Below are 27,121 nucleotides of genomic sequence, written 5' to 3' on the forward strand. Positions count from 1 at the left end.
ACAGGAAAAATACCGGGTTTTGGATGTGTTTGTCCACTATTATCCATTAAATCTCTACTACAGAAAATACAAAGCCTGCAAGCTTCAACAGCAGCTCTGCACAATAAAAAGGGCTCCATTTCACCCCAGCTCAAATAGTTTGCTCTCATCTTGCTGAGGATTTTATTAGTAGCTACATTTCAGAGAAAATAAATACACGAAATTTAAGGAGAGAAGGAGTTTAGATATATGTACATTTCCAGACTCTTATGGAACACTTAGGAGCTCTATTATGGCATGACAGCACATAAGCAATACAGGAAACAGCAGCAGGAACCTGCAGGCTCTGTAACAATTTGCAGCTTATATATGGATAGTTAAAATTATTAGATTTTTATTCCCCAAAGTAAAACGTTTTTGATTGCTCAATAATAGAGAACATTATTAGTCCATTAGTTACTTCTTTATTTAGAAGCCTCAGAAGACCAAAGCTGCACACGGGCTGAAATCATACTACATTTCAACCTTTTCATTTCCTTCCATTAGTGCCTGAAAGGAGCTAACAACCACAATTAAAAGCAGTAACTTCACTGGCAAAAGTCTCCTGGACCCAGTCCTGTGTGCAAACCACAGAAATTATCACCAGGTAAATACCTCACCCAGAAAGAGGGCACAGCTTGAAGGTGCTCCTCAATAGGCACAGGAGCTCTGAGGGCCAGAATGAAAGGAAATTTATATTTGCTCTGAGCCTCTACCACTCAGCAAATAATCAATCATACCCACATTCTTCTTCCAGAACTTTCTATTGACAGCATTAACTTCTTCTGAATTTTTAGCAAATTCTGTCAAAACTTCTGCCAGCCACTTCTACACAAAATGAGCGAGCACACTGCCCAAAATCACTTTGAGCAGAACTATGCAAAACCCCAAATCAAATCTTTTATAATGTAAAAGTGGGAGCAAGTCTCACCTTGGTGTACTCATCTTTGGCCTTGGTAAGCATCCGTAAGATATCCACTTCTTTGTTATTAGCAGAATTCATGATCATGGGGGACACCCCTGTTCCTGTGCCCTGCTGTGCTTTGAATTGCTCCTGCTGAGTTAGGCTGAAAGGTGGGAGGATTTATGAGGAAAAAGAGTACAAATACAATAGAAAAACCACAATTACTGTACAATACTTGATTTAAACTCAAATATTTGTCTTTCCCCATCTACATTAAAACGTGCAGTAAAAAAAATCGCTATTAAAAGATCTCTATAAAATCATAATTTGACATGAGATTAATTTTCTCCAATCTTGAATACACGAGACCATAGAATAAAATTTCCATAACTGAGTCACAATTTCTATACCCAGAAGGAGCAGGGAATTTATACTGTTATTCAGTTCTGCTGGTGGTGGAGGATGGCAAACACACACAAATCAGGCATTAAATACTAGCAAAATGACCAATTTCCTGCCCCAGCTGTTTTATTATTGTTGTAGAATGATGAGAATTAAAACACACAGCCAATTGGCTGAGCAACAGGGTATTTTTTATCTATATGAAATACTGCTATTATAAACCACTACACATGGTTTACATTTGCATGAATCCTCTGAAAACTAGGTTTTATTGTAGTAAATTACCAGTTTGAGAGCACCTAATCACCACCAACGGAAACTCGAGCTAGTTAACTAAAATGAGCTGTCAAAAACCTGGGTTTCCTAGGGTTCATTGTTTATTTCTGTAAATTCATGCCCATCAATTATTTCTTGGGTCACAGCTGACTCATTTTAGAGCTGTAGGATATACAGCAAACCCAACAAACCCCACGGAACAAAACCCCACCACTGTCACAGGCTGTGTTTCACACTGTTTTGTCACTGCAAAATGAAAAGCAACAGGCATTACTCCAAAAAAAGGATATATGGAGGAAAGATGAGTACCTTCCCATCCAGGGCTTTATCACAAATCCTGTCTGGTGTGTCTAACCCTACATACCCCAGGCAGCTGGAACAGCCAGTCCCTGCCTGTTCCTGCCTTCACTGCATTTCCACATTAGAGCTTTAAAAATGTGGATTGCATGTGTTGATAAAATCTGTAAGAGTTCAGCTCCTTCCCTCTGCAAGCAACATGAAAACCTGCAGGACACAGACCCAAGAAAGGGTCCTGCAAACAGTGCAGAGGAGTGAGCCCTGCCCATCCTGGACACGAGAAGAAAAGATCAGTGCTGAAAAACACTACCCATAGGACATTCTCAGGGTAAAATACAGCTGAGAACACAGGTCTGTGTGAAACCTTCACCTCTGCCTGCACTGCAGCACTAAACATGTATAAAACCACGTTTTTATGTGCATGAAAACAATGACTTTAAAGCCAATTGAAGCCTTGCTTTAAATGCTGAAAACAAAGTGGATTTTGTATATATTGCTAAGAAATGAGGAAGCAGGAATTCAGCCATGATGTACAAACAGGACAAAACCCACAGAAATTGTATTAGTACAATATGCCCTCACGATATTCTGCACTTGATAGAAGGAAAAAAATAAAAGGTAGCAATATTAAAAAGTAAAATCTCCCTAAATTGAAAAATATATTAAACCCCCAAAGAATACCATTCTTCAAAACAGATTTGAGTCATCAGGAAATAAATCATATCAACTGGTACACGCTGATGTAGCTGGAGAGCTGCACTACAAATTAGGAAAAATTACTGCAATACAGTGACTTATTTATGATTTTATGAAATGCAGGCTTGACACTTGCAACAAAGCTTATAAGTTTTAAGTAGAGAGGTATGATAATCCTAAAAACATAAAATGTGCATTGATGTACAGAAATATATACATAAAAAGGCACAGAAGTCTTGTTTACCCATCACTTACTTTTTCATGAGCTCTGCAATTCTTTGGCATTCTTCCTTATCATAAAACCAAATCCCATATATGGACACTGTAAATGCACATCAAACACAAACTGTGAGCATCTTCTCAAACAGCAATTCTATCTGGCACATATTTAAATGTGACCTGTAAACCAATTTCAGAATTTATTTCCATCTTGTGTTTTCTCCGTCTAGAAACACAAAATGACACCTCAGATCCTATAAAATCAAAAAAGATCAAAAGGCATGTCTCTAAGCATGTAAATTACAGGCTCTTAAATATTCAATTAAGGCAAAGGTGTTTGATCCTTTTCTTCAGAACACTAAACCAGTAGGGTTTTTTCTTTAAAATCTTTTTCTCTGTGCTTTATTTCAGTTGTCGTATCCATTTGACTCCACTACCAGCACGCTGCAAATGGAAGTAGGAAAGTCTGGGGAGTTTTCAAACAATGTTCAGGTCTGTCTTACAGAGCATCAAAGTTGGTGGGGCAGGATTAACACACCTCTGCCTCCCTGGAGATCTGCTGTAATTCTGCCCATTATTTCACCAGGAGATCCTGGGTTTCCTCCTCCTTCCCTCCTACCCTGCTGCAGGCAGGAGTTGTCTCAACCTCACCAAGAACTGGCAGCTCCCACCATGTCTTCCACATTTCATTTGAAAGTGAATTTCATTTGGAATGGGTTGAGCACCTGTTCAAAAACAATTGCAACACTGCCCCTGATGATGCAGGATTTCCTAATACTAGGAGAGTCCAAAAGCAATAACTGCTTTAATTCCACAGAGCCAAACCCGTGGCATATGAAGTGTACCTTGGCTTTGTTAATGTTTGGAAAGAAAATGAATGTACAGCTGCTTGCAAGACACAAGTATAATATTTTCTCCATCCCCCCAAATTTAAAGCTGCGTGTTGTCTTCTGTAGAACTAAAAATGGTCCCAACTGTTTAATACACAGAACGTTGGCAAAAAGTCTAAAATATCCCACAAACCAGACATCCTGCAGACATACAAAAGTTAACTTTTAAAATATGTACTGTCCTTTTCATGACTATTGAAAAGCGTGATGATTTCTAGTATTCACCTAAAAAAAGCAAGTAATATAATATGCACCAGTGGTTCTACAAATGTGCAATGTAAGAGCTGAACTGCACAAGTAACCCCAGGTTTTTTAAACAGAAATATAAAAATATGCATTTCAAATCCACATTAATATTCTAGCATATTCCAATAGGTGTTCAATAATAAACTGTGGGCCTGGAGAAAAGTGTGTTAACAACTCGTAAGGTTCCAGAACACCGACCTGTTATGCAAAATTCCACATCCTTCTGATGAAACACATTTGAAAACTTGTCCAAATCACAAGTAACTCCATATTCTTCAACACAACAGAACAGCAAGCAGACTGAGAATCCCAGACAAACCAAATTTGTTTTAATCAAGATTCTCATTTTTTTCTAAAACAATCTCCAATGGAGAAGAGTATTGATGAAATTTTGAGCATCTGCTCCATCTTCTCCAGGTTTTTTTGTGTCTGCCACAGCTGGTGGCATCATCAATTATGTAACACAGGTTGGACAGCTTCACCTTTGGCCAACGGAACAGACATGTCACAGATTATTTATGAATATTAATAAATCTGAGAGCTGACAGTCCCTTGGAAATGCCAAACTGCTTCTGGCCATTAGAAGCTGAAAGACCCAAACTGGCTTCCTTCTGCTGTTGATTTACCTCAGCTCAATGACAAACACAAGTAAAGTGATAACCAGAATAAATGACCATTTCAGATTTTACAGAACTACAGCTAATATTCTGAAATACAACTGCAACAAATACAAACCCATGTGGGTCACAGAACAAGGCCACTGGGGCTGTGCCACCAACCCAAAGCACACCCCAGCACCACCCAGAACACATCCCACCTGAACTGCAGTTTGAATCAGGATACTGCACATCCAGAGACCTTCAGCCTGGATGTCAGCTGAGCTTCAAACCCACCCACATTTATTTCCTCTCCTTGCTTAAATGGGATTTCCAACCCAAATTAGGAAGCACAGCTGAAAACAAGCTAAGACCAAAGCCCAGCGTCCTCTGAGCTTAGAGCTCACCCAGTCAGGGGTGAAATCTTTCACAAGTGGACAGGCCCACAGTTCTCCCTTCCACACTGCTCCCACCTGTCCAGAACAGATGAACACTTCAGAAATACACTGAGAAACAATCCCTGAGCTTGTGGCAGCACAACGTACCCCAGGTCCTTTCATGTGAGAATGAGGGACCAGTGAGAACACAGCAACTTCTGGAAATCTGAGTTACGGGGAGGAACCGTGGCATAAATGCACACTACAGTCAGGTATTCTGCTGTAATCTGTATTTAAGAGAAAAAAGTGTAAAAAGTAGCAGTAAAAATACGTGTAAATGGCCTCCATCTTGATTAACGATGAAGACAAAATGAAAAATAATCCCTGTGTGTGTGGAAACACGTAAAACCCCACAGCCAGAATGAGAACCTAAGCTGATAACAACCTGTCAGGGAACATGGCACAGCGCAGACACAAAACACAATTTCACTGCAAGCTTTCTACCAGCGTGAAAACACTGCCTGTTTTATCAGGATTAAACACAAACAGATTACTTTTATCTGCCCTCCCACTCCGTCAGACTGTTTGACAAAATAGAATTCCAGATCTAAGTATCATTTGTAGAGTGGTAATTTTATGTTAAAAATGAATCACAAAACATCAGAGGCACAAAGCAAATTTTTCTGCTGCCACACAGAAGAGGAAATATTAAAGCAATTTTAGGCCCAGCTTCAACCATAAAGTTATATAAGAAGAGATTATTGTAAAAAACAGGAAACAATAAAATCAAAATCAAGTAATGAATTGATGACATTAGAAGAAAAAAAAGTGCCACAATGACGATGTTGTTAACAAGATTACACAAAACTATGACATAATGCAGCAATGAAATCAAGAAGATCCAATTAACATTGAATGGGAAGCGAAATAAATTACTTAAATAAACTGACTGAAATTATTAATTATTAACGGTATCAGTCTTTAGAATTTCTAGAATTTCTAAAAGGCAGACTACTCATAAATCAAAACTGAAAACTTTTACCCAAATCTGTGGAGCTCCTTTAATAGCTCAGTGACTGAAATTCAGGAAGGACCCTATTTAAGTTTTAAATCACGACTTCAGAGCCAATTCGAAAGCTTCCGCCTCACAATTTTCATTTTTTGGCTACAGATTCCTCCTGTCCTCACAAACACTAGAACACTTGATACTATTTATAAGCAGAAGCTGACAGCTGCTATCTCCTAGAATTATAGATAACAATTCCTAACCTCTCAATATTTGAAACATTCATTTAGTTATTATGATAATACAGAATTTCTTATCAACTTCAATCATTTGTGTTACGTATTCTATTAAAAAGAAAGGCATTTTCTAGGATTATTTTTTTCCCCTTCATTATTCCAGCGATTATATTTTTGTCTTCTGAATAGACATTTCCATTATGAAAGCTCTTGTTTCAGTGTACCTGCAACATGTGATTTTTAAGCTATTCCTCCACAGACTGCATAAAGTCTTTAAGCTTGGTAAACATGGAGACAGAAATAACTACTGACTAGAGATTCCCCTGTACCTAGGAACTGTTTTATACTGGCTGGTATTAAAAATAAATGAATAAAAAACCCAGTTCTTAAATTTTTGTGTTTTATTCTTGATTTCATGCTTCTTAAGGTATTTCTCTGTGTGTAGTCTAGACTCTTGCTCCTGAACACGTAGATCCACTCTTGGCTATATTAAAAAGAAGTTTCTGTACCCATGTCTTGCAGGGCAGGCAGATACCTTTACGTTGCTATGTTTAGGGCTGCAACAAGGAGAAAATATAAACCCCCTGCAGCACAGAGAGCTGCACAGTATCCTGGAAAGCTGAATTCATCCCAGAGAGGATGCAAGGATGCACAAGCTGTGAGATGTCACTGAAGGGGCTGCACTGGCCCTGTGGGCTTCATTTCCCACATCCTAGACCGGGGTGCAAGATCTGAGCACGTGGCCTGCAAAATCACCAATCGTCCCCATCCAAGCCTGTAAGGAGTGGTTTTGAACTTATGAATCACAAATACACTGGAAAAAATTGGCTTGAGTAATTAGGGCCAAAGACTCCATATTTAATTGGTCTCTGATTGTAACCGTTCTGCCCAGGATCCCAGTTTGTGAAACGGGAAGAATAATATTTCTAATGTGAGCAAAGGAAAACAGTTCTGTTTGTTCATGAGTTATCAGCTTTTATAGTGATGATTATTGGATAAAACAACAGGAAAACTCAATAATTCTGACTCTGGTGCAGAACTCCAGCGCTGATATAACAAAGCAGGTGAGCCATGCATGAGTAATAATAAAATAAAACAGAATCCTGATGTGGATGCCTCTGGATGTGAACACCACTCCGACTGTTTGACAACTGAAACAAAGTCCTTATTGCAAAAGAAGACAACCACACAATATAAAATTCCAGAAACAGAGACATTGCACAACCAACCTTAGCTTTGGTATTTCCTGGTTTAGGTGTCTCAAAGTTCTTTTAGCTCTAAGCAGGCTTTAAGTTCTTTCTAATACAAAATTTTGCTATTTAGATAGTTAAACCCAAAACACTAGAAAAAAAATTCAATTGTATCCTGTTATACCATATTGATAGAAATGTGGCTCATCAACAGGACTGGAATTTTTAGGCCTCTTGCTTCTCAACTGTGCAAAGCTGCACAATACAAAATAAGTATTAGGTAAATGTATTTGTAAATAATGGAAATTCCTCTCTGGCTATATTGTGGTATTTCTGGAAGTTTTTAAAGAGAAGTCAAAATTTTAATGATTTATCAGGCATAAAAATGTCAATAAATGGAAGCAAGGTAAGAGTTTTTCAAACAACAAAAATGTGTATTTTGATATGAGCTTAACCTAAATTCCTAAAAAGCTCTGAAAAGGCCATAACCATTAAATTATCAGACATCTGTTCTTTCATTTAAAGGTTGATAAAGCTCCTGATTCACTTATCTGGAGAACTGTTAACAAAGACAGGGAAAAGGAAGACTTGGTATTTCCATTATCTCAAACATTTAAAATATTATGTATGAACAAACAAGCTACAAAAAAACCCCCAAACCCGACAAAATCAGTTGTTAAAGGAAAAAGAATCCTACTCAGAGACATGTCAATGCAAAGCAAGGATTACACACGGTCCTTTTTCAGCTTAACCAATGAAAATTCATCTGAGGAGGGAACTGTTTAAGCAGTTTTATTTAAAAAAACAACCACAAAATATGCAACAACAAAACCCCCAACAAAATGAAAAAGCCCCTCCAGACCCCTTCCCCCAAGAGCAAATGGTTTGAGAGTGGGCAATGATTGGCAACATCACTGAAGTCAAGAATAAGTTCCTCACCATCTGTTTAATTGTGCTTGGAACTATGCCTTAAAAATCAAGACAAATTTTTTGTTAATAGAAGGGGCCCTGAAATATTCCTGCCAAATATTCCAAATCTATCAGTGGTGAGAGTTGGGGAACCAATTTGCAGACTTCGAGATAGAGCCAGTAAATATTTCTGGTTTCATGAGGCAAAAAAAGGGACAGCACAGACAGGGTGCACGGTTTAATAAATCATGTCTGTGGCTCTACTGTGGCACACTGACTTCAGGCAGATTTTTAATCTAAATTTATCAGAAATTTTTGTGAAGAAAAATCAACTGTGTAGCAGTCAAACAAGAGGGTCACTGGAAAGCCCCTTAAATTCAGCCTCAAAGCTGAATTTCTGTTAGGACTGCAGGAAAATGTAAAGCCCATTGATCCACTTACTTCCATAAAGCTCAGCGGATGCAGAGTCCATCAGCAGGTTCTTTACTTTTTTTGGAAAAGAGCCCAAATGCAAACTGTATTTGCAAGATTTCCCTTAAATATGCCTTCTGTTGATGCTACAAGAAATTTTTAGCCATGACACAGGAATAGGATCTCTGTTATGATCCATCTGGCTCAGAGAATTCATCTTTTTCCCCCACACCACTGGGTTTCCAGTCACACCTCCTGCCATTGCATCACCAGTTCCAAATAATCTTTAAATCACGACGGCGCGTGACACTGAAATTAAGGCAGGAAGGCTGAAGATGCCAGGCTACCAATTTCTTAAATAAGAAGTTGTTCTTAATGAATAGTTTTTCTTATAAATAGGCTCTCTTAAATAACAAATGGTTCCCGTTACTATTTCACAATGGAATTCCAGAATGTCCCCGTCAGACGAGCGCTCCATAAGCTCAAAACTACATCCAAATATCCTCAGCCAACACAAGCAGGGTTCCTGGGAAATAAAGATCCATCACAGAAAGGCTTACTGGAAAACAAAAGCAGCTCCTCAACACCTGAAATGATTATTTTTTTTAGCTTACCTGTGCTCTGTAGTCTCTGCTGACTTTCTAGAGCAAACAATAAAACATGTCCTGAACACACCGAAATGAAGCCAGGCCCTGATCTACAGAAGTCACCTGAGCAGAACACAACAATGCCTTACACAAATCTAACTAGAAATCCAAATCTTCCACCAGCAGAAAGGATTACACTAACAGAAGAGTGTCACAAGTGGAAAAGGTTAAACTAGAAACCTTTTCTTGAGTCTGTGCACTTCACTCCTACCCAGGAACAGAAAGCAAAGAGAACGCTGCTCAGTCAAGAAGGGCACAACACAGATTTTCCAGCCTGGAGACAACAAAAAAATTGCTTTTATTGTAAAGAACAGAGAGGAGAGCTACCTTCAGTGCCTCAATTGCCAGCCTTTTTCTCTCCCTGTGTTAAGAAAAGCAGCAGTTTCCGTGTGTCTCTGGTGGAGTATCTGGGCTTGCAGTCCCCTGGGAAGGGCTGCCCTGCTGTCTGTGACACACACAGCTGGCGGAGGGCTCACCACGATCCTCACTGCAAGGGCTTCATTTATAATTTAGTCCAATCCAAGAATATGCTCCCAATTATTTTTAAAGTGCATCTCTGAGGTACATGCCAAAGGTACACCTCTAATTCCACAGCTATCGTTAAGTTCAAGGTCAAATTGTTTTCCAAACTCTGACAATGCCATTTTCCAGTGTATTAGAGGAGAGGGGAAAAAAGAGAAGACTATTTTAACCTCAAAGAGGTGTTCAATAGCATGTCATTTTTTCCTGAAACCTGATTTTTTACTATAATCAGTATGATGAGCTGTCACTCCAAATGGATTAACTCCCACAAAATAATGAACAACTTCAGAAAGGGCGAGGAAAATAAGCAACCTTAACTCTAGATGATGTTTCTAATTCTGACTGTTGTGAGCTCATCTCATCTCTCCACTGCATACCTTCAGATCCTAAGTAATGGAAATACATTTGCAGATCTGGACTAAGTTCTTAGCCTGCAACAATAAAAATCTGAGTTACTTGTATATCCTTGCTCTTGAAACAAGAAACAGGTAAGAAATACCCCAAGATCAAGAGAATTTAACCCCCCCATTTTTGTATTTTACCATCTGTATGCTCTATACACAACATCATTTGGGATAGGCAGTTGTTTCACTTCTCCTACACCATCTCCACCTCTAAAATGGTTAGAAAAAGAATTTAAAAACTCCACATAGAAATAGGCAAAAGTTAACTACTCCTGCTGAGATCTCAGTTATTTGCAGAGTATCTTATGCATTTCCTTTTATTGCTGTGCCACAGCCTGTTAACAGGTTATATTCTATGTTTTAGAGTTTTCTACTCTTCTGGAGCCCTTTCTTCTCTTGCAGTCAGCTGAGAACATTTATCACTGCCTTCAGTAACACCTGCTTGTGTGTGGAGCTGCACACAGAAACTTTGCAGTGCAATTTTTAGCAATATATTGTGAAAAGGCCTTTCTCTGTTCTCCCAGAATGACAGGCGAGCTGTAATAGGTTTACTCCAGCTGTGTTCACAAGCTGAATTTCACCCTGAGCCCTTTATCATTCACATGGGGTCACTGCATTCTTACATGCTCAAAAGCTGAAGGATCATTAAATGAATATTTTTATCTCAAATATAAATATTTCACCTGCATTTTTCATGTGAAATTGCAATTTAGTAATTTCTTTCATGAAGATACAAATACTACACCTTTGAAGGACCTTGTTGCCTTTTTTCTGTGATTACTGTAATTGTATTTTAACGCATTTGTAGATTTTTTAAAATTTTATTTTAACAATTGAAGTTATCATTCGGATTATTCAGAAGTTTACTGACTTTTCTAGTCTTGCACACACATTTTTTGTGCAAGAATATAAAACATTCTGTGTATATGTACAAAGAGAGAAACAATGCATCCCTGAGATCAAGTCTGTCACCAAGAAAATGTAATTTAAGTAGTAAACAGTTTCTTATTTAACCTGTAATTCAAGAGAAAAACAACCCCTCACATTTATCAGATTCATTTTATATTAGCAGCCAGATATTTCACAAGAGCAGCACTGGGAGATACCCACAATTCTGAATCCCTTATTATAGACTAGAGATATTTAAATAAAAATTCATATTTAAAAAGCCATATTTAAATAAAAATTCGGGATTTTTGCATTGGACTATTTTCATTGCAGCAACTCTACTGTTTCCACACAAAGTAAGAGTGCATATTTCATTTTGCTTCAGAAGTCAGCAGTGTTTTACTAGCTTATGCATAACCCTTTAAGAATAAATCTTAACAACAACAATCATCATCTGCTTCCTCAGTCTCTCCCCTCCTTCACCTTTTAACTCAGTGAAAACTTGAACATCTACTTCGCTTTCTGTTAAAGAGTGTTAGAGAGAGAAATAGTCACATGAGAGAAACCAGAATAAAAACAACAGGTAACAATAAGCAGAAGGCAGCAAAGCCCTGCAGGAAGACATACACTCACCAAAAAATATTCCAATGTTATTTCTCTCCTTTTCCTAATTATTATGAAATTTCATGAACTTGTTAATTGAGAGATGCTACACATACCTGTATAGAGAGTTTAACACTCTATGTTGTTTAGGAAAAGCTACTGAAATTTTGCAGAAAGGCAGTTTGTTTGACAGAGACAAAAGAATTGGTACAGCTCAAACACAAAGTCCATATTCTGTCTAAGGCAATGGCCAGCAGCAGATGATTCACAGAAAGAATCTCCTCAGTCCCTTTATTGCTGACTTCTGACCTGAAGCTTGTGTCTTACATTACTTTTTTTTTTCCCCTGCCTGCAGAATCTCTCTGGTTGGTTTTATACATGTAAATAATACCTCTGTTATGCAAAGGGATTATTAAACAGGCTCCACAAGTCCTAGGCATATGTACATCCAAAATAGTTGAGCCAGGAGGAAAAACCCACCGGGGTATTTTCTGAGCTTGATTTTAAGCAATGCATTATGATAGGAAGACTTTGTGTTTTCTGAAAGGAAAACTTTGTGTTTTCTGTTGCAAACCCCACAACTGGGCTGCAGCCACAGCCATTAAGGCAGAGCAGGCAGCAGGCCAGTGCTCTCACTGGTTTGGAAGCCAGCGAAGACAAAAAAGCAACACTGCCTTTGCAGCCCGAGTGGAATTCCACTGGAGCACTCGCACCGTGTTCCTGGATATAACACATTCCTTGTCCTTTAAAGGGTATGCTATCTTACACTTGGGAAGGGTTTCTTTCCTCTTCCCTCCTGTAATTGAAAAGTATTCCTCACTGCCGATTTAAGGCTTGTTTTGACAAAGAGAGCACTGATGAGGCACTCAAGAGCTTGTATTAAATCAAAGTTAGACAGAAGTGAGCAGCTTGTATATGTGCTGTGGGATACACTTGCTCACATATTTATCTTCCATGTTTTGAGAGAAGGTTACAAATATTTTTATATATATATACACACACATATAAAAGAGTGTGAGTAAGCAAGCTCACATTCCAAGAGAAGTTTTCTGGCTATGTCAGGAGTGTAGTCCACCCTCTGCTAGGCAAACCTATTTTTTCCAAGCACAAGAGGATATTATCAGAGGAGCCCGTGTGGATATACAGAAAGCAGAGAGCTCCTGCTCGCTGAGGTGATGAGCTGACGGGCGGATGGCGCCCATTATCTCCACTCCTCAATCCAAGTTTTCCTGAAAAACGGACAGGGGGAGGAGAAGGCTCCAGCTCAGCACAGAGGACAAGCAGAGGATTAGGAGTGAACAGCAAGGAAAGGAAGGAGAATGCAAAACTTATTGAAAACGTTTCAAAGAGCTAGAAAACAGTTCCTAGATTAGAAGATCCAGTTGTCAGCAATTTAAAACAACACTCAGGTTTTTACTTCTGTACAAGGCTCTTACATAACCCCGAAGCAAGGAAATTACCCAAAAGGAATGTGCCTTTCCTAGCCACAGAAAACACCCTTAGCTTCAGCTGCCTGGACGCTCGTTGGGATTTTAAAATGTTTCAAGCCTTGGTTCGACAAGCCTATCACCCCCTGCCCAGCCACCAGCCCGGGGAACCCGACGCCAAGTACAAGGGGAAGCTGGTGCACGAAACTCAGCTGAACTGCTTCTACATCAGACCTGGAGGTAAGACAGCATCTCCCACTGTGTGCACAAACTGTGCTGGGAGCACTGCCTGACTGGTAAATAGAGCAACCTGTAACACAGGGGACCACCCCAATGGCTCCCAGCAGTGTTGGGTGATAATGCACTGGGAAGCCCTGGATGTGTGATCACACCAGCGCAGGATTTAGGTAATTCTGGTAATTCTCACATCTGGGGAGTTAAGTAGATGGACGGCTTCTCTTGGTTAGAGATTGTATTTTGAGCAGCTAATGAACGTTGCTTTCCCGCTTCCACTGTGACATGATTAAAAGGAAGGAATGTAAGTACAAGGAAAAAGAAAGAAGCAGGTTTTTATTGTAGACCAAGAGGCTAAGGAGTTTAAAGCATACGAAAGCTGGAAATACTAAATACATGTGTGCGTATGTGAAGGGATTAAGCTGCAAAGGCGGTTACACAAGGGATTTGTGAAAAGCAACCAGCTCTGGAATATCCTGGTTTGCAGGAGAAGGATGTAGGCACTCATGTGCATATTTCCCTGCTCCTGAAACACCTACCATTTTGTGCTGTGCGAGGAGGGATGTGAGAAGCAGGGGGCATACAGGTAGTCACGTGAAAATAACCCCTCTGAAAAAACATCATTATCTGCTGCAAGCCCAACTCTTGAGCATTACTGCATCCTGTGCCTATCTTATCTTGAAAAGACGTCAGGAATGCCCAGCACTGGCACTGCACTCTCCACAGCAAACCCCCAGACAGGCGAATTTGTTGCTTACATGCTGACATCCATAAATGGGAAACAAAGACTGTGTCTAGCAGATATCTGCAGCATTACTCTCCTGCCATCCCATACAGAAACTCATCCCCAAAGGTTGGATGTTTGATATGTGGTTCTAACTCTGTTCCGTATCCTTTTCCTGCTGATTTGTTTGCCCAAGCTGAGATACAGCTGCACCACACACAAAATAATTACCAGCCATCCAAAAATTACAAAGCTTTTTTGTCTTAGCTCCTTAGACTGTTTTTTCTCACATGGCACACTCTGACTTCCAGACTGGGCTGAAACTGAAAGCCACATTAGGATTACTGCTTTTCTTTTCCTTATTTCTTTTTAAGCACCTTCAACACACAACAGAAAAACATCATTAGAGCAAACCCATGGCTGCAGCCATCGCAGTTCCAGCTGCAGAAAGCCACTTGCCAGACAAAAACCATTCTGAACTGTTTGCTTTGCTCAGCCAGAGGCTGCCACAACTGGCACCAAATCCTCGGGGTAGGAAGGGTGAGGAAGAAACAACTAAAATGTGCTTTTGAGAAAATCTGAATAGAAATATGTGTGCTGAGCTGGGCAGCGTGGCAAGGGGATGTGGTGTTACGCATCAAAAATTAAAACTTAAGGCCTTCAGAAGTGGTGTCTACAAATTACTGGATAATATAAATTGTATTTAGTTTAAAAGAAACTATGAATAATAATGCAGCCCTGGAAAAACTAAATTTAGAAATAATTATTAGTACAAACAATTTTGCATTAAAAACAACAAACAAAGTAATTCTGCAGTTCCTCCTCCTTTTCTTTTTAATATGAACCATAAAAACCTAAATCAGAGAACATTTACTCTCCACAATACACAATAAAAAAACCCCAAACACCCTAAAGCTGAATTAACTAATAGATCCTAGAATCACAACAATAATTTAATTTAGTTGGGGCCTCTGCAGTTCACTTAGTGCAGCCTCCTGCTCAGAATAGTGGCAGCTTCAGTATGAGACACTTGGGGAAGGAAGAAATCATGACCAACTGCAAGTTTCCATAAAAAACGATATTCTATGGCACTTTTTCGGTTAAATTATTTTTAATTAATTTTCCCGTTCCCTTCCCTAGGTTAGAAATCCACTCCTCCCATGGATTCAAGCAGAGTTTAGTTACAGGTTTCAAACCCTGTAGTTTGTGCACTATAGAAGAAGCAAGCCAAATAACCTGACTGCAAAACGTAATTACAGATGTTAAACCCCACTTTGCTTAAGCCAGCACTGCTGTATGTTCATCTGTCCCTGACTGCACTATTAACTTATGCCATCAAGTTATAATAATGTTTTTATATCTCAGCAGGCAGGCATTAAAGATTTTCAGGTAGCCTTGAAAATGAAAATGATACAGAAAGCATGAAAATCTAATCTATAAATGCACATATTCTATGGTTTTAGTGATAATAACTTAAATTGGTATCTATACTATTTCCAAGGGGCAGGTTATTATTTTCCTTGACATTCTGAGGTAATTTTGACTATTTTCTAAGCACATTAAAATCATTGGTTAGTTGAAGTACAGACCACAAAGGCAGGAACCATATGGGAAATGTAGTAGAAAATTAGTAATGCCTTTATCTGTGCTTTTATAAACCCGTTTATGAACAGGTAATTTCTGAGTGTAGGTACAAGGAAGTCAATAAACTGAGTGCTAGAGGCCAACCCGCATGAAAAAAAATTATCATCACTATGAATCCAACAAATAGAGGCAGGGAGAAACTTGCCTGCTTCTCTCAAGAAAATTAGCAGATGACAAACTATAAACCAGTAAGGTTGGACAGAAACTTAAACAGGTTTCCAAAAAATGCATGCAACATGACAAAGCTCATGCCATATCCTTCATTTCCTGGGTTAAAAATGACAAATTAATAATTACGAATATAATAATCATTATTTTGTGCGTGTATGTTTGCTTTGGAAATTTATAAAAGGAAAATAATGCCTGGAGAGTGCATTGCAACGCTCTCAGCAAAACTGAGGTTTCACTTTAAGGTCAGGAACACCCAGAGAAGATAATCATGACCTCTGCTGTTGCTCTGTCTTGCTGGATACACGATGAATTTTTAAAATGCTGATCAAAGGAGAGAAACAGGAATGGAAAGGAGGAGAGATTTATTTGTATCTCTGAGACAAAAAGGTCTCCAAGGACAGAACCTCAGGTAAACCATGATCACTTGTGTTCTGAACAAATAGCAGTAGTCAGTCCAGGCAGACTTTTTAAAAATAGCTTTACCCAAAACTGTTTAGCAAAAACCCGGGCTGAGAAGAATACATCCCTAAAAAGGGCAAGGCCCCTGAAATTACGCAGCATTTCTACAGTTTGAGTTTGCACTTTTGTTTCAAATTGACAAACACTTTTCAAAGAGTTTTAAACTACAGAAATATTTTCTTAAAATAAAATGCAGGTTGTAGCAGCCCAGAGTAATAGTTCTGCAAACAAACTTTAAAAACCTGGTTTAAGTTATTCAGTTGTGACAAAAACATTTTGCATAATGATGCAGCAACAGAAAGCCACGTAATATTTCTGAATCAGCAGACCACTGATTTGGAGACATTTAGAGAAAAAATAATACCAGCTGGACTAAGTCAAACACATTTACAGGTATTTGTTTCAAAATTCTGAAAGATAAATGAGCATTTGGGGAATAATCAATGGAATACACATTTCAATTTCCTGCCCTCATCCTGTTGGGGTTTTGATATTGGACCTGATACTGCATGTTGGCAGGAAGGAGGCTGATCAATAAGGCTCTCCTTTCTAAACTGGTATTTTTTACCCAAACCAAAATCATCAAACAGAAACTATTACATCATAAAGACCAAGGCTGAATATCTGTTTTGCCTGTCTCAATTGAGCAAGTAGTAGTTTATTGGTCAATATGCAGGAGGCCAAGTCTAAATACATACACAAGGAAATTTAACCACCAAATGCTGGTTTCATTCCCAAATTAAAAATAAAAATCAGAAGAAAGAAGAGGTTTAAAATACTGTATTACACAATAATTTAGTGTAGACTATGAACACATTTCAAGGGGAAAAAGACCCTATGGTAGGCAAAAGAAGATTGTTTTTCATCATATTTTCTTTTTTACATATTACTCTGATTCTCTTCTTGTTGCCTCCGACCTTTTCCCTTCAGAGGTAAACTTTTAAAGTCTTCAAGCTAAGATGTTTTTTACAGGGGGAATGCTACTTGCAGGGTCACTGCAGAGGTGGGACACTTCTAATCCATTTGTATTTTTATTTTTATCAGGGTGTATTTCCTCAGAAGGTTAAACTAAAATGAGCCACAATCAGTCTCAAAAGATGAGTTGCTCTATTTGAGAGGGCTCGTGGATGCTGGAACACAATCTAAGAATGAAAAAGAATGATTTGAGGAAAATACACACTGTTACCTTTTCCTAAATGTTTTACAATCACCTTCCCCCAGGCATATATTTGGAAAAATTTTCATACATAATTATGAACTCCAGGGGAAGAAAAAAACCAAACCCCACAAACCACAGATAAAACCCAAAGCATTTCATTAGACAGCTGGCAAACCTCCCTCTCCCTCCTATCCCATTTACCAGATGTCTCTGAAGTGTAGGAATCTGGGAAAACAATACAAAATTCAGGGTTCTGACAGACACATGGTGGCAGGTTAAAGTGAAAAACTGAACCAAGTGTGAGGTTATGAACAAACCACGTGTGTCTGGCCAGCTCTGCCCAAACCAGGCATGTCTGCTCTGCTTTTGTAGCCCTGCTGAACCTCTCAAAAGCCCAAATTCAGCAGACACCTCTCACTAGAAGGCTTCATCCCACTGCAGCCTTGGGAGATGACAGGAGCAGAGCCCTTGCTGCAGCGTGGCACAGAAGTGAAAAGTAACTTCTGTGTCCAAATAGGTACAGGAACTGTCAGACAGAGAATGCTGGCTGACGTGTCACGCAATTTCTATCTCCCCTCAATATAGCAGAAAAGCACCCAATTAACCTGTATCAGATCACTGTCACAATTAGCATACTATTTTAAGGCAGGAGCTTGTGTTCTTGGCAGCTGAAATGCTCAAGGTGAAGCCAGCCCTGAGATAAGCAACTTAATCTTCCCCGAGTTCTCTATTTCCTATAAGCATTGAAAGCAGTATTCAGTGATGGAAAGGTAAATGAGTGAAATCAAGAAATAACTCCCTGACCCAGCACACAGACATAAACACCTGGTACAGCAAGTGGGGAATAGCTGTAATTATTATACAGCTGCTAAAGGGAGAAAATTAAGGTAATTTAATCAATAATTTACTGTTCTGTACTTCTTCTGAACTATCTCATATCAATCAGCATCAAGGGTTAAGCAGCAGGCTCTGAACTGATGAGAATTATTGGTTTTCCCAATAACTCTCTCCAAAAACTAATGAAAAAGTAATAATTATGTAGTTAAGATTAGTCAAATACATAACTCATGAAATTTTGAAAAATCTTTAAAATTATTAGGTCATCTAAACAAAACCAGAAGTACTGTCCTGCTCTCAGAAAGCAAGCATCTAAAATTGCAGTTAACTACAGAAGTGTAAAGGTCACACTGAAAATTGCCTGGTTGATCCATAAACCTTGTGTTCCCTGGTGGACAGAGATTTCTGCTGGCATTAAAAAGTGTGATTTGAGCTTCCCTCCTGGCTTTGAAATGAATAACCCCAGCTCTATCCTAACAAATTTCCCAAATAAAACTTTGCTGTGAAATACTGGATCAGCGCAGACATTAACTGGCACAGATCCCAAATCCAGCCTGAAAAGTCCTGGGATTAGACTGTGTCTCCAACACGGTGTTTAGACAATATTTCAACTTAAGATGACCAGGATCATATGAAACAGTAAAAGAAATATGAAAAATAGAAAGTAAAAAGATGAAAAATACCTTTTTTTTATTTTAAGCATTTCTAAAATTTACACTGATTGTGTATAAATTTGGAATTTTTTTTCTATTGTGATCATGTATTGGATACAAAACAAGCTTTACAAAAGGACAGCTATAACATGACAAAATGTTGTTGGGCTTGTCCAGTACACAAGTACCACCTTTTGCTGCCAAAACAATTTATTTTAGGCTGTGTGATACAACCAGCCACAGATATTCAGCTGTACAAAATGAATTCTGAACACTAGAAGAAACAAAACAATGGGCAGGGCCAGAGGAATTGTTAGTTTAGTAGGATCTAATAAGAAGACATGTATGAAAAGCAGCCTAAGAAGTCACCAAGTGAAACAACTAGTTAGAAAAAGATAATTTGTTTCCAGACACTGTTAAGTATTACTGCCAAACTGTCCCCTGTTCTGCCAAGCACACAGCTATTACTGAGTACTCCTTGTTAGTACGTGAAAGCAGGGGATAAAAATAATATTACAACATAAGGGCCTAAACGCCCCAGTTTTGTGTGAAAACTTCATTTAACAAGGAATAAGCCTCAAGCCTTAGTTTTGCAAAAAACTAGAAAGGCAAGTTGCACAATAAAACACAAGAGCAAGAAAATATTCCCATAGAAAATTCCAGAGGATATTCAGAACTGTGCTTGCATGGGAGCCTTGTGAAAACCCACACTTATTGTTGAGGACAGCCCTTTATTTTATGTTGCAAAGGCTTTGAAATACAAAATAAGGAAGAAAGGGCAAGAGGTGTCTGCAGCTCTGTGAAGAAATCACCACATGAACTATTTGCAGAAAAGAAAACCTGGAAAAGTCAAATGAGTTGGTAAAAAATGTGTTCCAAATTTGCTCTGGAAACAGATGTCTTCATGAAAATCTGAGACAACAACAGCTTTTCCTTTGGAGTATCAAAACCTTCCGTTTTCTTGAAAAAATAATAACTGATTAAGCTTAAAATTATTAAAAATACTATTATTAAAATTAAAATAATTAACAATTAAGCATTTGTAAGAATATTTTAGGAAGATAAACAGCTAGGGGTAATATATCCTTACACCAGAATTCAAGTGATACTGACAGAATTTATAGGGTTTTTCCAGTAAAACAAGCATGAATCTGCTCTCAGACAACCAAATTCTCAGTTCAGTTAAGAGGTACAGATTTACCCATGGTTAGGTCAAACAGCTAACCCTGGTAAAAATCAGATCCACAGACCCAGGTGACCTGCTCAGAAGCACAGGCTGCTCCTTATATTTGAGACCTTGCAAATCTAGAATTTTCACATCTCTCAGTGAAAAATGAGCTTACATCCCCCAACCCCTGATTTTTCTCTTAGTAAAAAAATAAACAAATTACAATTTATGTGCAGTAATCAGACTAAAAACCTATTTTCTGTCACCACAGAATTATGACAACTTCTAATTACTCTTTATACCACTTGTGTCAACAAAAATGAAAGATTAATTGATCAGGCTTCAAAAGGTAGATATTGGTAATACATCCATAAACTCCTAAGGAAGTTTCAAAATGAGATTAAACAAGATTACAGCTACATAAGAAAAAGCCTTCAACATCAGATGGAGTAAAGAGCTGTCACAGTATTTAAAATCCTAATGTCTGGCCCACTCTAGGTTAGCCTGCAGACATCTGCAACTCTTCTCAGTTTCCTTCTGAGCTCCAATTCTTTGTCAGCCTAGCAAATAGTCTCAAAAATAGCAGTTTCATTTAGGCTACTTAGAATGTTCTTTCTCTATTTCTTCTACCACATAGTGTGTGTGAACGATGGGATTCCCTCTTGATGTATTTCCCCACTCCACATTAGTTTAAGAAGGTCCAGCAGATTATCAAATTGGGCTGCTCTGCAAGCCATGGATTGCTCCAGCCTTCACTTCATCCACAGGGAACACTTGAGCATCCCAGTTCACAGAAACCATTCCTGCAATCTGCTTTATGCACAAAGGACAAAGCCCAGATCGGGTGCTGCAGCTCCCAGCTGCATTTACAACTGCACATGGTAGCAGCCTGTGTGCAGATCTGCATGCACAAATAAGCTTCCTCCTGTCTTCCACTCATTCCTGAGCTTGCCTGACACTTGCTAATTCTTGTGCAAAGATAATCATGCAGTATCAACAGAAAGCCCCAAGTAATAACTTTGTCTTTCAGCAGGGTTTAAATTAGACTCAGCATCATGTTGTCAAGAGCTGTGCCTAATAGCTGAGAAGCAACCTGCCTTCCAACAGGCTCTGAGAGCAGGGCTCTGGAGCAGAACACAGCTTGGAATTGGCTGCATTTGTCTATTTTTGTGCAGAAAATCAAGGCTACAAACACGGCACTGAGCCTCCCCAGCAACGATGGGGTGTGTGCACAAAACACACACACACACTTTGTGTCTGTCTCAGCCCATCACATACAGGCAACCACAAACATCCACAATTTATCAGTTAAATGAGATTGCTCCCGTGCACATCTTAGTACTGTCTTTAGTAGAGTGGCATTTTAGGGAGCACTGAGCAGTTCTCCTCTTTCAGCACATCAAAAAGGCAAAATGCATTCCTTCAGTGTCATCCCCTGAATGCTGCAGTCTGAGCACTGGGACTGCCTTAAACAAGAACAGACCAAAGAGAACCTGACTCCAGTGTTTAACCCAGGGTGTCACATACTCACATCTGGCATTTCTGTAGAGCAAAAAAGGGTCCTGGAGCTGGAAGTCGAGGTCTTTAGTAATAGGTTCTGTTCGATTTTCCATGCTTAGTCTGTTCATAATTGTGAAACCATGCCTTGGAGAAGCTGATCTGAAAGGGAGAGAGTAGAAATCCCATCAGGTCGAGGAAAAAGGAAATCACAAGAATTTCTTTGTTGTGCAGTGCTCCAAATTCATTATTTATTTATTTCTAAGAGATGCTACAAAAATCTGCTTTTGTTGCCAAGGAAATAACAGTTGACTTCTGCAGTTTCAGTAATCCTTTTAATTATGGCAAATACCTACATGATGTATGAGAAATAAACAGACCATCAGCCTCACACCATCAATGCCACCATCTACCCTACAGCTCCTCACTGGAATAGAAAGCAGCAATTACAACTAGTCAAGTTCTCAACACTCAGGTTAACAAATGCAGACACTAACAGTCATCAAAGAGAGAATTTTCTACACCACCTAAAATGCAAGGATAGGAGTCACCACGTGAGAAACTGGAACAGGTTGTCCCAGAGCAGCTGTGAATCCTCCCCCAGCCCTGAATGGTCCCTGATAAATGACGAGCCTAAACCATGCCATGACTCTAAATCATTATGCTCGTTCATGGAGATTACACTTCAAGTCACTTAGCTAAAACTGTTAAACCTGTCATGATCCTGACAGGAGACACTCCTTTCAAGCCAAGTTTGGCAATACAGGAAAAGATGATGGCTAAACATTTGGGAAAAGTGCCACCTCTGCTTAATTGCTGGTGTGTGGATTTCTCCATGAAACCAAAACACAGGAACCTGTATTGCAGGATTGGAGTAAACAAAAAAAAAAAAAAAAAAACAAATGAAAGGGAAATGCTTGACAAGAATCCTTGTTTGCAAGGCTCAATATTTCACTTCAAACAAACAAACAGCGCACTTCCACTGGTGTTCACCCAGCTGGAAGTCTGACGTTTTGACTGTTCCTCAAATTCACAAAGATGAGCTGGGCAGTGAATAAGACAGGGCAGGTAAAACAGTAACATTTTACATTGTGGCTACAGTAATGAGAAGAAGCAAAGGCAGCAGGAGTGGTCCCCAAACTGTCTGTTGGCAATGTCTTTTCCACAGGACTTCATAAATTTGCAAATCCTATTTAAATCAACACAAAAGATTTTTACAGTTTACCCATACTGACATTGAAATCACATTTGGAAGTCTTATCAGAACACAAGGTCACGTCTCCTTCAGAGCATTTTCTTTCCCACATTTGCTTCAGACAGTTTCAGTTTCTTTTCCCTCTTGAACGAAGGGGAGCATTTCATTTCCTTCAGCCATGCTCCATGCCAGCCAGCTTTCCCATATCCACAGATTTCACCCGTGTGTGTCAAAGTGCAGTGTCCTCACCTTGTGTAAACAAACAGCGTGCCCTCCACATCCGTCTTCTCCTGAGGAAAAGGAACATTAAGGAAGTTGAAAACAGGGCAGCGTTTTGCTCCCCATCAGTGAGCCTCCTTTTCTCTGTTTTACCAGCACCATCAGCCACACCTCTCTCACCAAGCCAGGAAAAAATAGCTACACCCAATTTCCTGGGCTGGTGGTGGGAGGTTGGAGCTAGCACAGGTCACACTGCAGGCCTCCCAGGGTCTGAGGTACGGTAGTAAAATGCTGCAGGCACACCACCACGACATTAAACATTGCACTGGGTTAATTCCAGGCTGCACCTGCGCACAGCACACAGGCAAGAGGCAGAGGGAGGGGTTTTCAAAGGGCACCTGCCCTCAGAGGTGATGTTTGGCACAGAAATGGGGGAAAACAACACCAAAGGCAGACTGGGCAGGTTCTTCACACACAGCCCCTGAGCCTCACTGTTACACCAAGCCAAGAACCACCTGCCAAGAGCCTGAATGTTCTATTACCTAAAGTTTCCCACGGCAATTACATTCAAACATCTTACAACAATGCTTTTAGCACAGGTAACTCCACCACTCTTTCGGGTTCTGTTATAGGTATCAGAAGGGCAGAGGCCCAGAGCCCCAGGTTAAACCCCAGCCCTGGATAAACCCCAGTCTCCCATGGCCTTGGGTTTCAAACCAGACTTGGGTTAAACCACAGTCTTCCATGGCCTTGGGTTAAAAACCAGACTTTTGTTAAAATCTAGCCTCCACAGCCCTGGGTTAAACCCTGGTCTTCCATGGCCTAAGGCTAAACTCCAGCCTCCAAAGCTCTAAGTTAAACCTCAGTTCCCATGGCCCCAGGTTAAACCCCAGTATTCCATGGCCTCAGGCTAAACTCCAGCCTCCAAAGCTCTAAGTTAAACCTCAGTTCCCATGGCCCCAGGTTAAACCCCAGTCTTCCATGGCCTTGGGTTACAAACCAGACTTGGGTTAAACCACAGTCTTCCATGGCCTCAGGCTAAACTCCAGCCTCCACAGCCCTAGACCAAACCCCAGCCTACAGTACCCGAGTGAAGCCCAGCCTCCCACGGCCCGAGTTTAAACCCTTTTCCCCCACAGCTCCAGCTTAACCCCCAGCCTCCACCCTGCAGCCTCCCAAAGCTCCACACCGGGGGCACACCAGGGGCACAGCAGGGACACTCTGGGGACACACCGGGGGCACACCGGGGACACTCCGGGGGCACACCGAGGACACACCGGGGACACACCGGGGACACACCGGGGCAGGTGTGGGCGGCACCGGCAGGCCCCGCCCGCTCCCCCACCCTCACACCTCGGCGGTGGGCGGGGCGTGCCGGAGGGGGCGGGGCGTGCCGCGGCCGGGCCCCGCCCCCTGCGCGCGCGGTGGGCGGGGCGGGGCGGGCGCGCGCACGTACCCACTGGCTGGCGCGGTGGCCGAAGGTGTAGAGCGCCACCTGGCTGGCCACGTCCACGATGCCGCTGATGTAGGGGTCGTGCTGCCGCAGCGCCGCCAGGCTGATGTCCAGCCCCCGGCCCAGCGCCGCCGCCATCTTGCGCCCGCCGCGCAGCCCCCGCCAATCCACCGCCGAGCCGCGCCGCCCCGCGAGCAGCCGCCGCAATCGAGCGCCGAGCGCCGGCCGCTCGGGATGGGGCGGGCCCGGGACAGCGGGGGCAGAGAGGCGCTGGGTCACCGGGAGTGTCCCCAAGAGCACTCAGGGTCACCTGGAGTGTCCCCAAGAGCACCCAGGGTCACCTGGAGTGTCCACAGCAGCTCACAGGGTCACCTGGAGTGTCCCCAAGAGCACCCAGGGTCACCTGGAGTGTCCACAGCAGCTCACAGGGTCACTGGGTGTGTCCACAGCAGCATGGGCACACGCCATTCCAATCCTGTCCCACACGCCATTCCAATCCTGTCCCACACGACATCCCATATCCCATCCCACACGACATTCCAATCCTGTCCCACACGACATCCCATATCCCATCCCACACGACATTCCAATCCTGTCCCACACATCCCCCTCAGTGAGCCGGCTGAGCCTGGTGCCCTCAGGTCCTCCCGGCAGTGCCTCAGCTCCTGCTGCTGGCTGGCCTCATCCTTTGGAGCTGCAGCTGTTTAGTGCAGCTTTCGGTCTCTTTAGGAAAGGGAAAGCTAAGGGCGATCTCATCAGTATAGTAAATATCACCAGGGGCAAAGTGCCAGACTGCAGTGGTGCCCAGTGACAGGATGAGGAGCGGTGGGCACAAGGTAAAACACAAGGAGTTCCACCTCAGCATGTGGAAGAGCTTTACACTGAGGGTGGCAGGGCACTGGAACAGCTGCCCGGGGTGGCCATGGAGTCTCTCTGGGGACACAACCTTCGTGTGGATATAAATACACACAAATATATATATATATATATCTGTACTCATACGTGTGACAAGCAGCTGAAACCTAAACAAGCATACTATAATATGCATATGTTGTACGTTGTACAAACAGCTAGCGACAGATGGACAAGAGCAGGGATTCAGTTGCCACGTTTTCCTGTCAGACACACATATTTATCATTAATCTATTGGTACCGACAGTTTACAGCAAATACACGAGCTTTATGAGGCGTGCAGATAAGCTCAGCACATAGGTACATGGAAAAGATTTGCCTCAGCCCCCTGCAAGAGCAAATTATTTTTACTTCATCACCTCAGACTGATGCAGCCATTCTGGAGGCAGTCCCCACCTTCCCTGTACAGAAGCAGCAGGGTGATATATTTACTTCCAGACAAGAGGATGCCCTGCAAGAACCAAGGTGATGGTAGTAGATGCTGGCTTAATGGTTTGCAATATTCCTGACACAACATTTTCAAAAGGACGGTAGCTGGACAGAGGGGATGAGGTCTGCTGTTGTGTTTTCTTCCCTTCTTCTCGCTCCGGGCCAGATGGAGCCTGTGGGATAGAGTGAGCAGTAGCCTCTGTTCCAAGAGCAGGCCTAGGTAAAAGATTCCCACCTTTTAAAGTGAGGATAGGAGAGAACTGAGGGACAGCAAGCTGGGAATTCGTAGAATTAAATGTAGGAGCAGTGAGTCTCTTGAGTGGAGTTAGGAGTGGCCATGCTGTCAAAAAGGACAGAAAGAAAGGCTGGTTTTTGGGACTTAGAAGAGACTCTGCAGGTTTTATTGTATCCCAGAAGGCCACCAAAAACTGCATCACTAAGAATAAAGACCTACAGCTTATTCTGCGAGCATCTGTTAGGAGGGGAAACATCTGAGCATACTCTGGTTATGATCTGTCTCACTCTCACTTCCTCCTTGTCTAAAGCCACCTTGTTTCATTTGGGGCTGTGATGAAATGCAGCTTTAGAGTTCAGAATTCTCTTAAGTATTTTCTGTGGTAGGAAAATGGCTCTAAGCAGTTCCACAGCAGTTCCACTGGCTGTTCTACAGATCCTGGAGCAGCAAGGAGAGACATGGGCTGATGTGGACAAGGAAAACTGCTGTCCTGGGGCTAGACATGACCAGAGTAGAAAGCCAAAAAAAAAAGGGAAAAAGCAGTAAATAGGAAAGATAAGTCATCTGTTGCTTAAACAATTAACAGATACACATTAGTTTCTTTTTGCTGATTAAATAGTTCTCGATTCACAGTTTCCAGGCACCCTTAAGCACGTTCCTCCTCATGTGCTGGGGCTTCTCTTTACCATCCTCTTCAATTCTTTGGCAATTCTCCTGCTTACACAAAGTCCAAATTTGTCACCAAGGCTTGGAAGTGTGAAACTCTTGGAGTCCCACTCCTTGACTTTTCCTTTACACATGCTTTTCCTGCCTCCAACAATACTACTTAGAAAAGGTCCCTTTTTTTTTAACTTTTTTTTTTTATTTTTTTCTTCCTCTCCCTTCAAATCTCTTGAAGCAGTCCTGTCAGATATGTTGGCTGTGTGTTTCTGTTTGTAGCTGCTTTTTACCACCTCCCTCCCAGCTCC

General features: G+C 41.1%; 2 protein-coding genes across 12 annotated transcripts in view; one reads left to right on the plus strand and one right to left on the minus strand.

Moving 5' to 3' along the window:
- DCP1B (decapping mRNA 1B) overlaps positions 1-24,766 on the minus strand; it is a 38,633-nt gene extending 13,867 nt beyond the window's left edge. The window contains exons 1-5 of one of the 2 annotated variants that reach the window (XM_063395105.1): positions 24,581-24,766; positions 23,155-23,195; positions 21,745-21,872; positions 2,849-2,915; positions 950-1,085 (exon numbers count right to left, since the gene is read on the minus strand). In XM_063395105.1, coding sequence (XP_063251175.1) covers positions 950-1,085; positions 2,849-2,915; positions 21,745-21,872; positions 23,155-23,195; positions 24,581-24,715 — 507 coding nt within the window. In that variant the 5' untranslated portion in view covers positions 24,716-24,766. Of the gene's footprint in view, positions 1-949; positions 1,086-2,848; positions 2,916-21,744; positions 21,873-22,945; positions 23,134-23,154; positions 23,196-24,580 lie in introns of those variants that run through there. The other variant, XM_063395106.1, reaches the window with a different exon arrangement.
- Positions 12,656-27,121, plus strand: part of CACNA1C (calcium voltage-gated channel subunit alpha1 C) — a 429,198-nt gene continuing 414,732 nt past the window's right edge. For 5 of the 10 annotated variants that reach the window (XM_063395100.1, XM_063395091.1, XM_063395098.1 and 2 more), the window contains exon 1: positions 12,657-13,404. In XM_063395100.1, coding sequence (XP_063251170.1) covers positions 13,275-13,404 — 130 coding nt within the window. In that variant the 5' untranslated portion in view covers positions 12,657-13,274. Of the gene's footprint in view, positions 13,405-27,121 lie in introns of all 10 variants that reach the window. The other 5 variants (XM_063395089.1, XM_063395096.1, XM_063395092.1 and 2 more) reach the window with 2 other exon arrangements.

The sequence above is a fragment of the Prinia subflava genome, chromosome 4 (genome assembly GCF_021018805.1).
Source record: "Prinia subflava isolate CZ2003 ecotype Zambia chromosome 4, Cam_Psub_1.2, whole genome shotgun sequence".
NCBI classification, from domain to species: domain Eukaryota; kingdom Metazoa; phylum Chordata; class Aves; order Passeriformes; family Cisticolidae; genus Prinia; species Prinia subflava.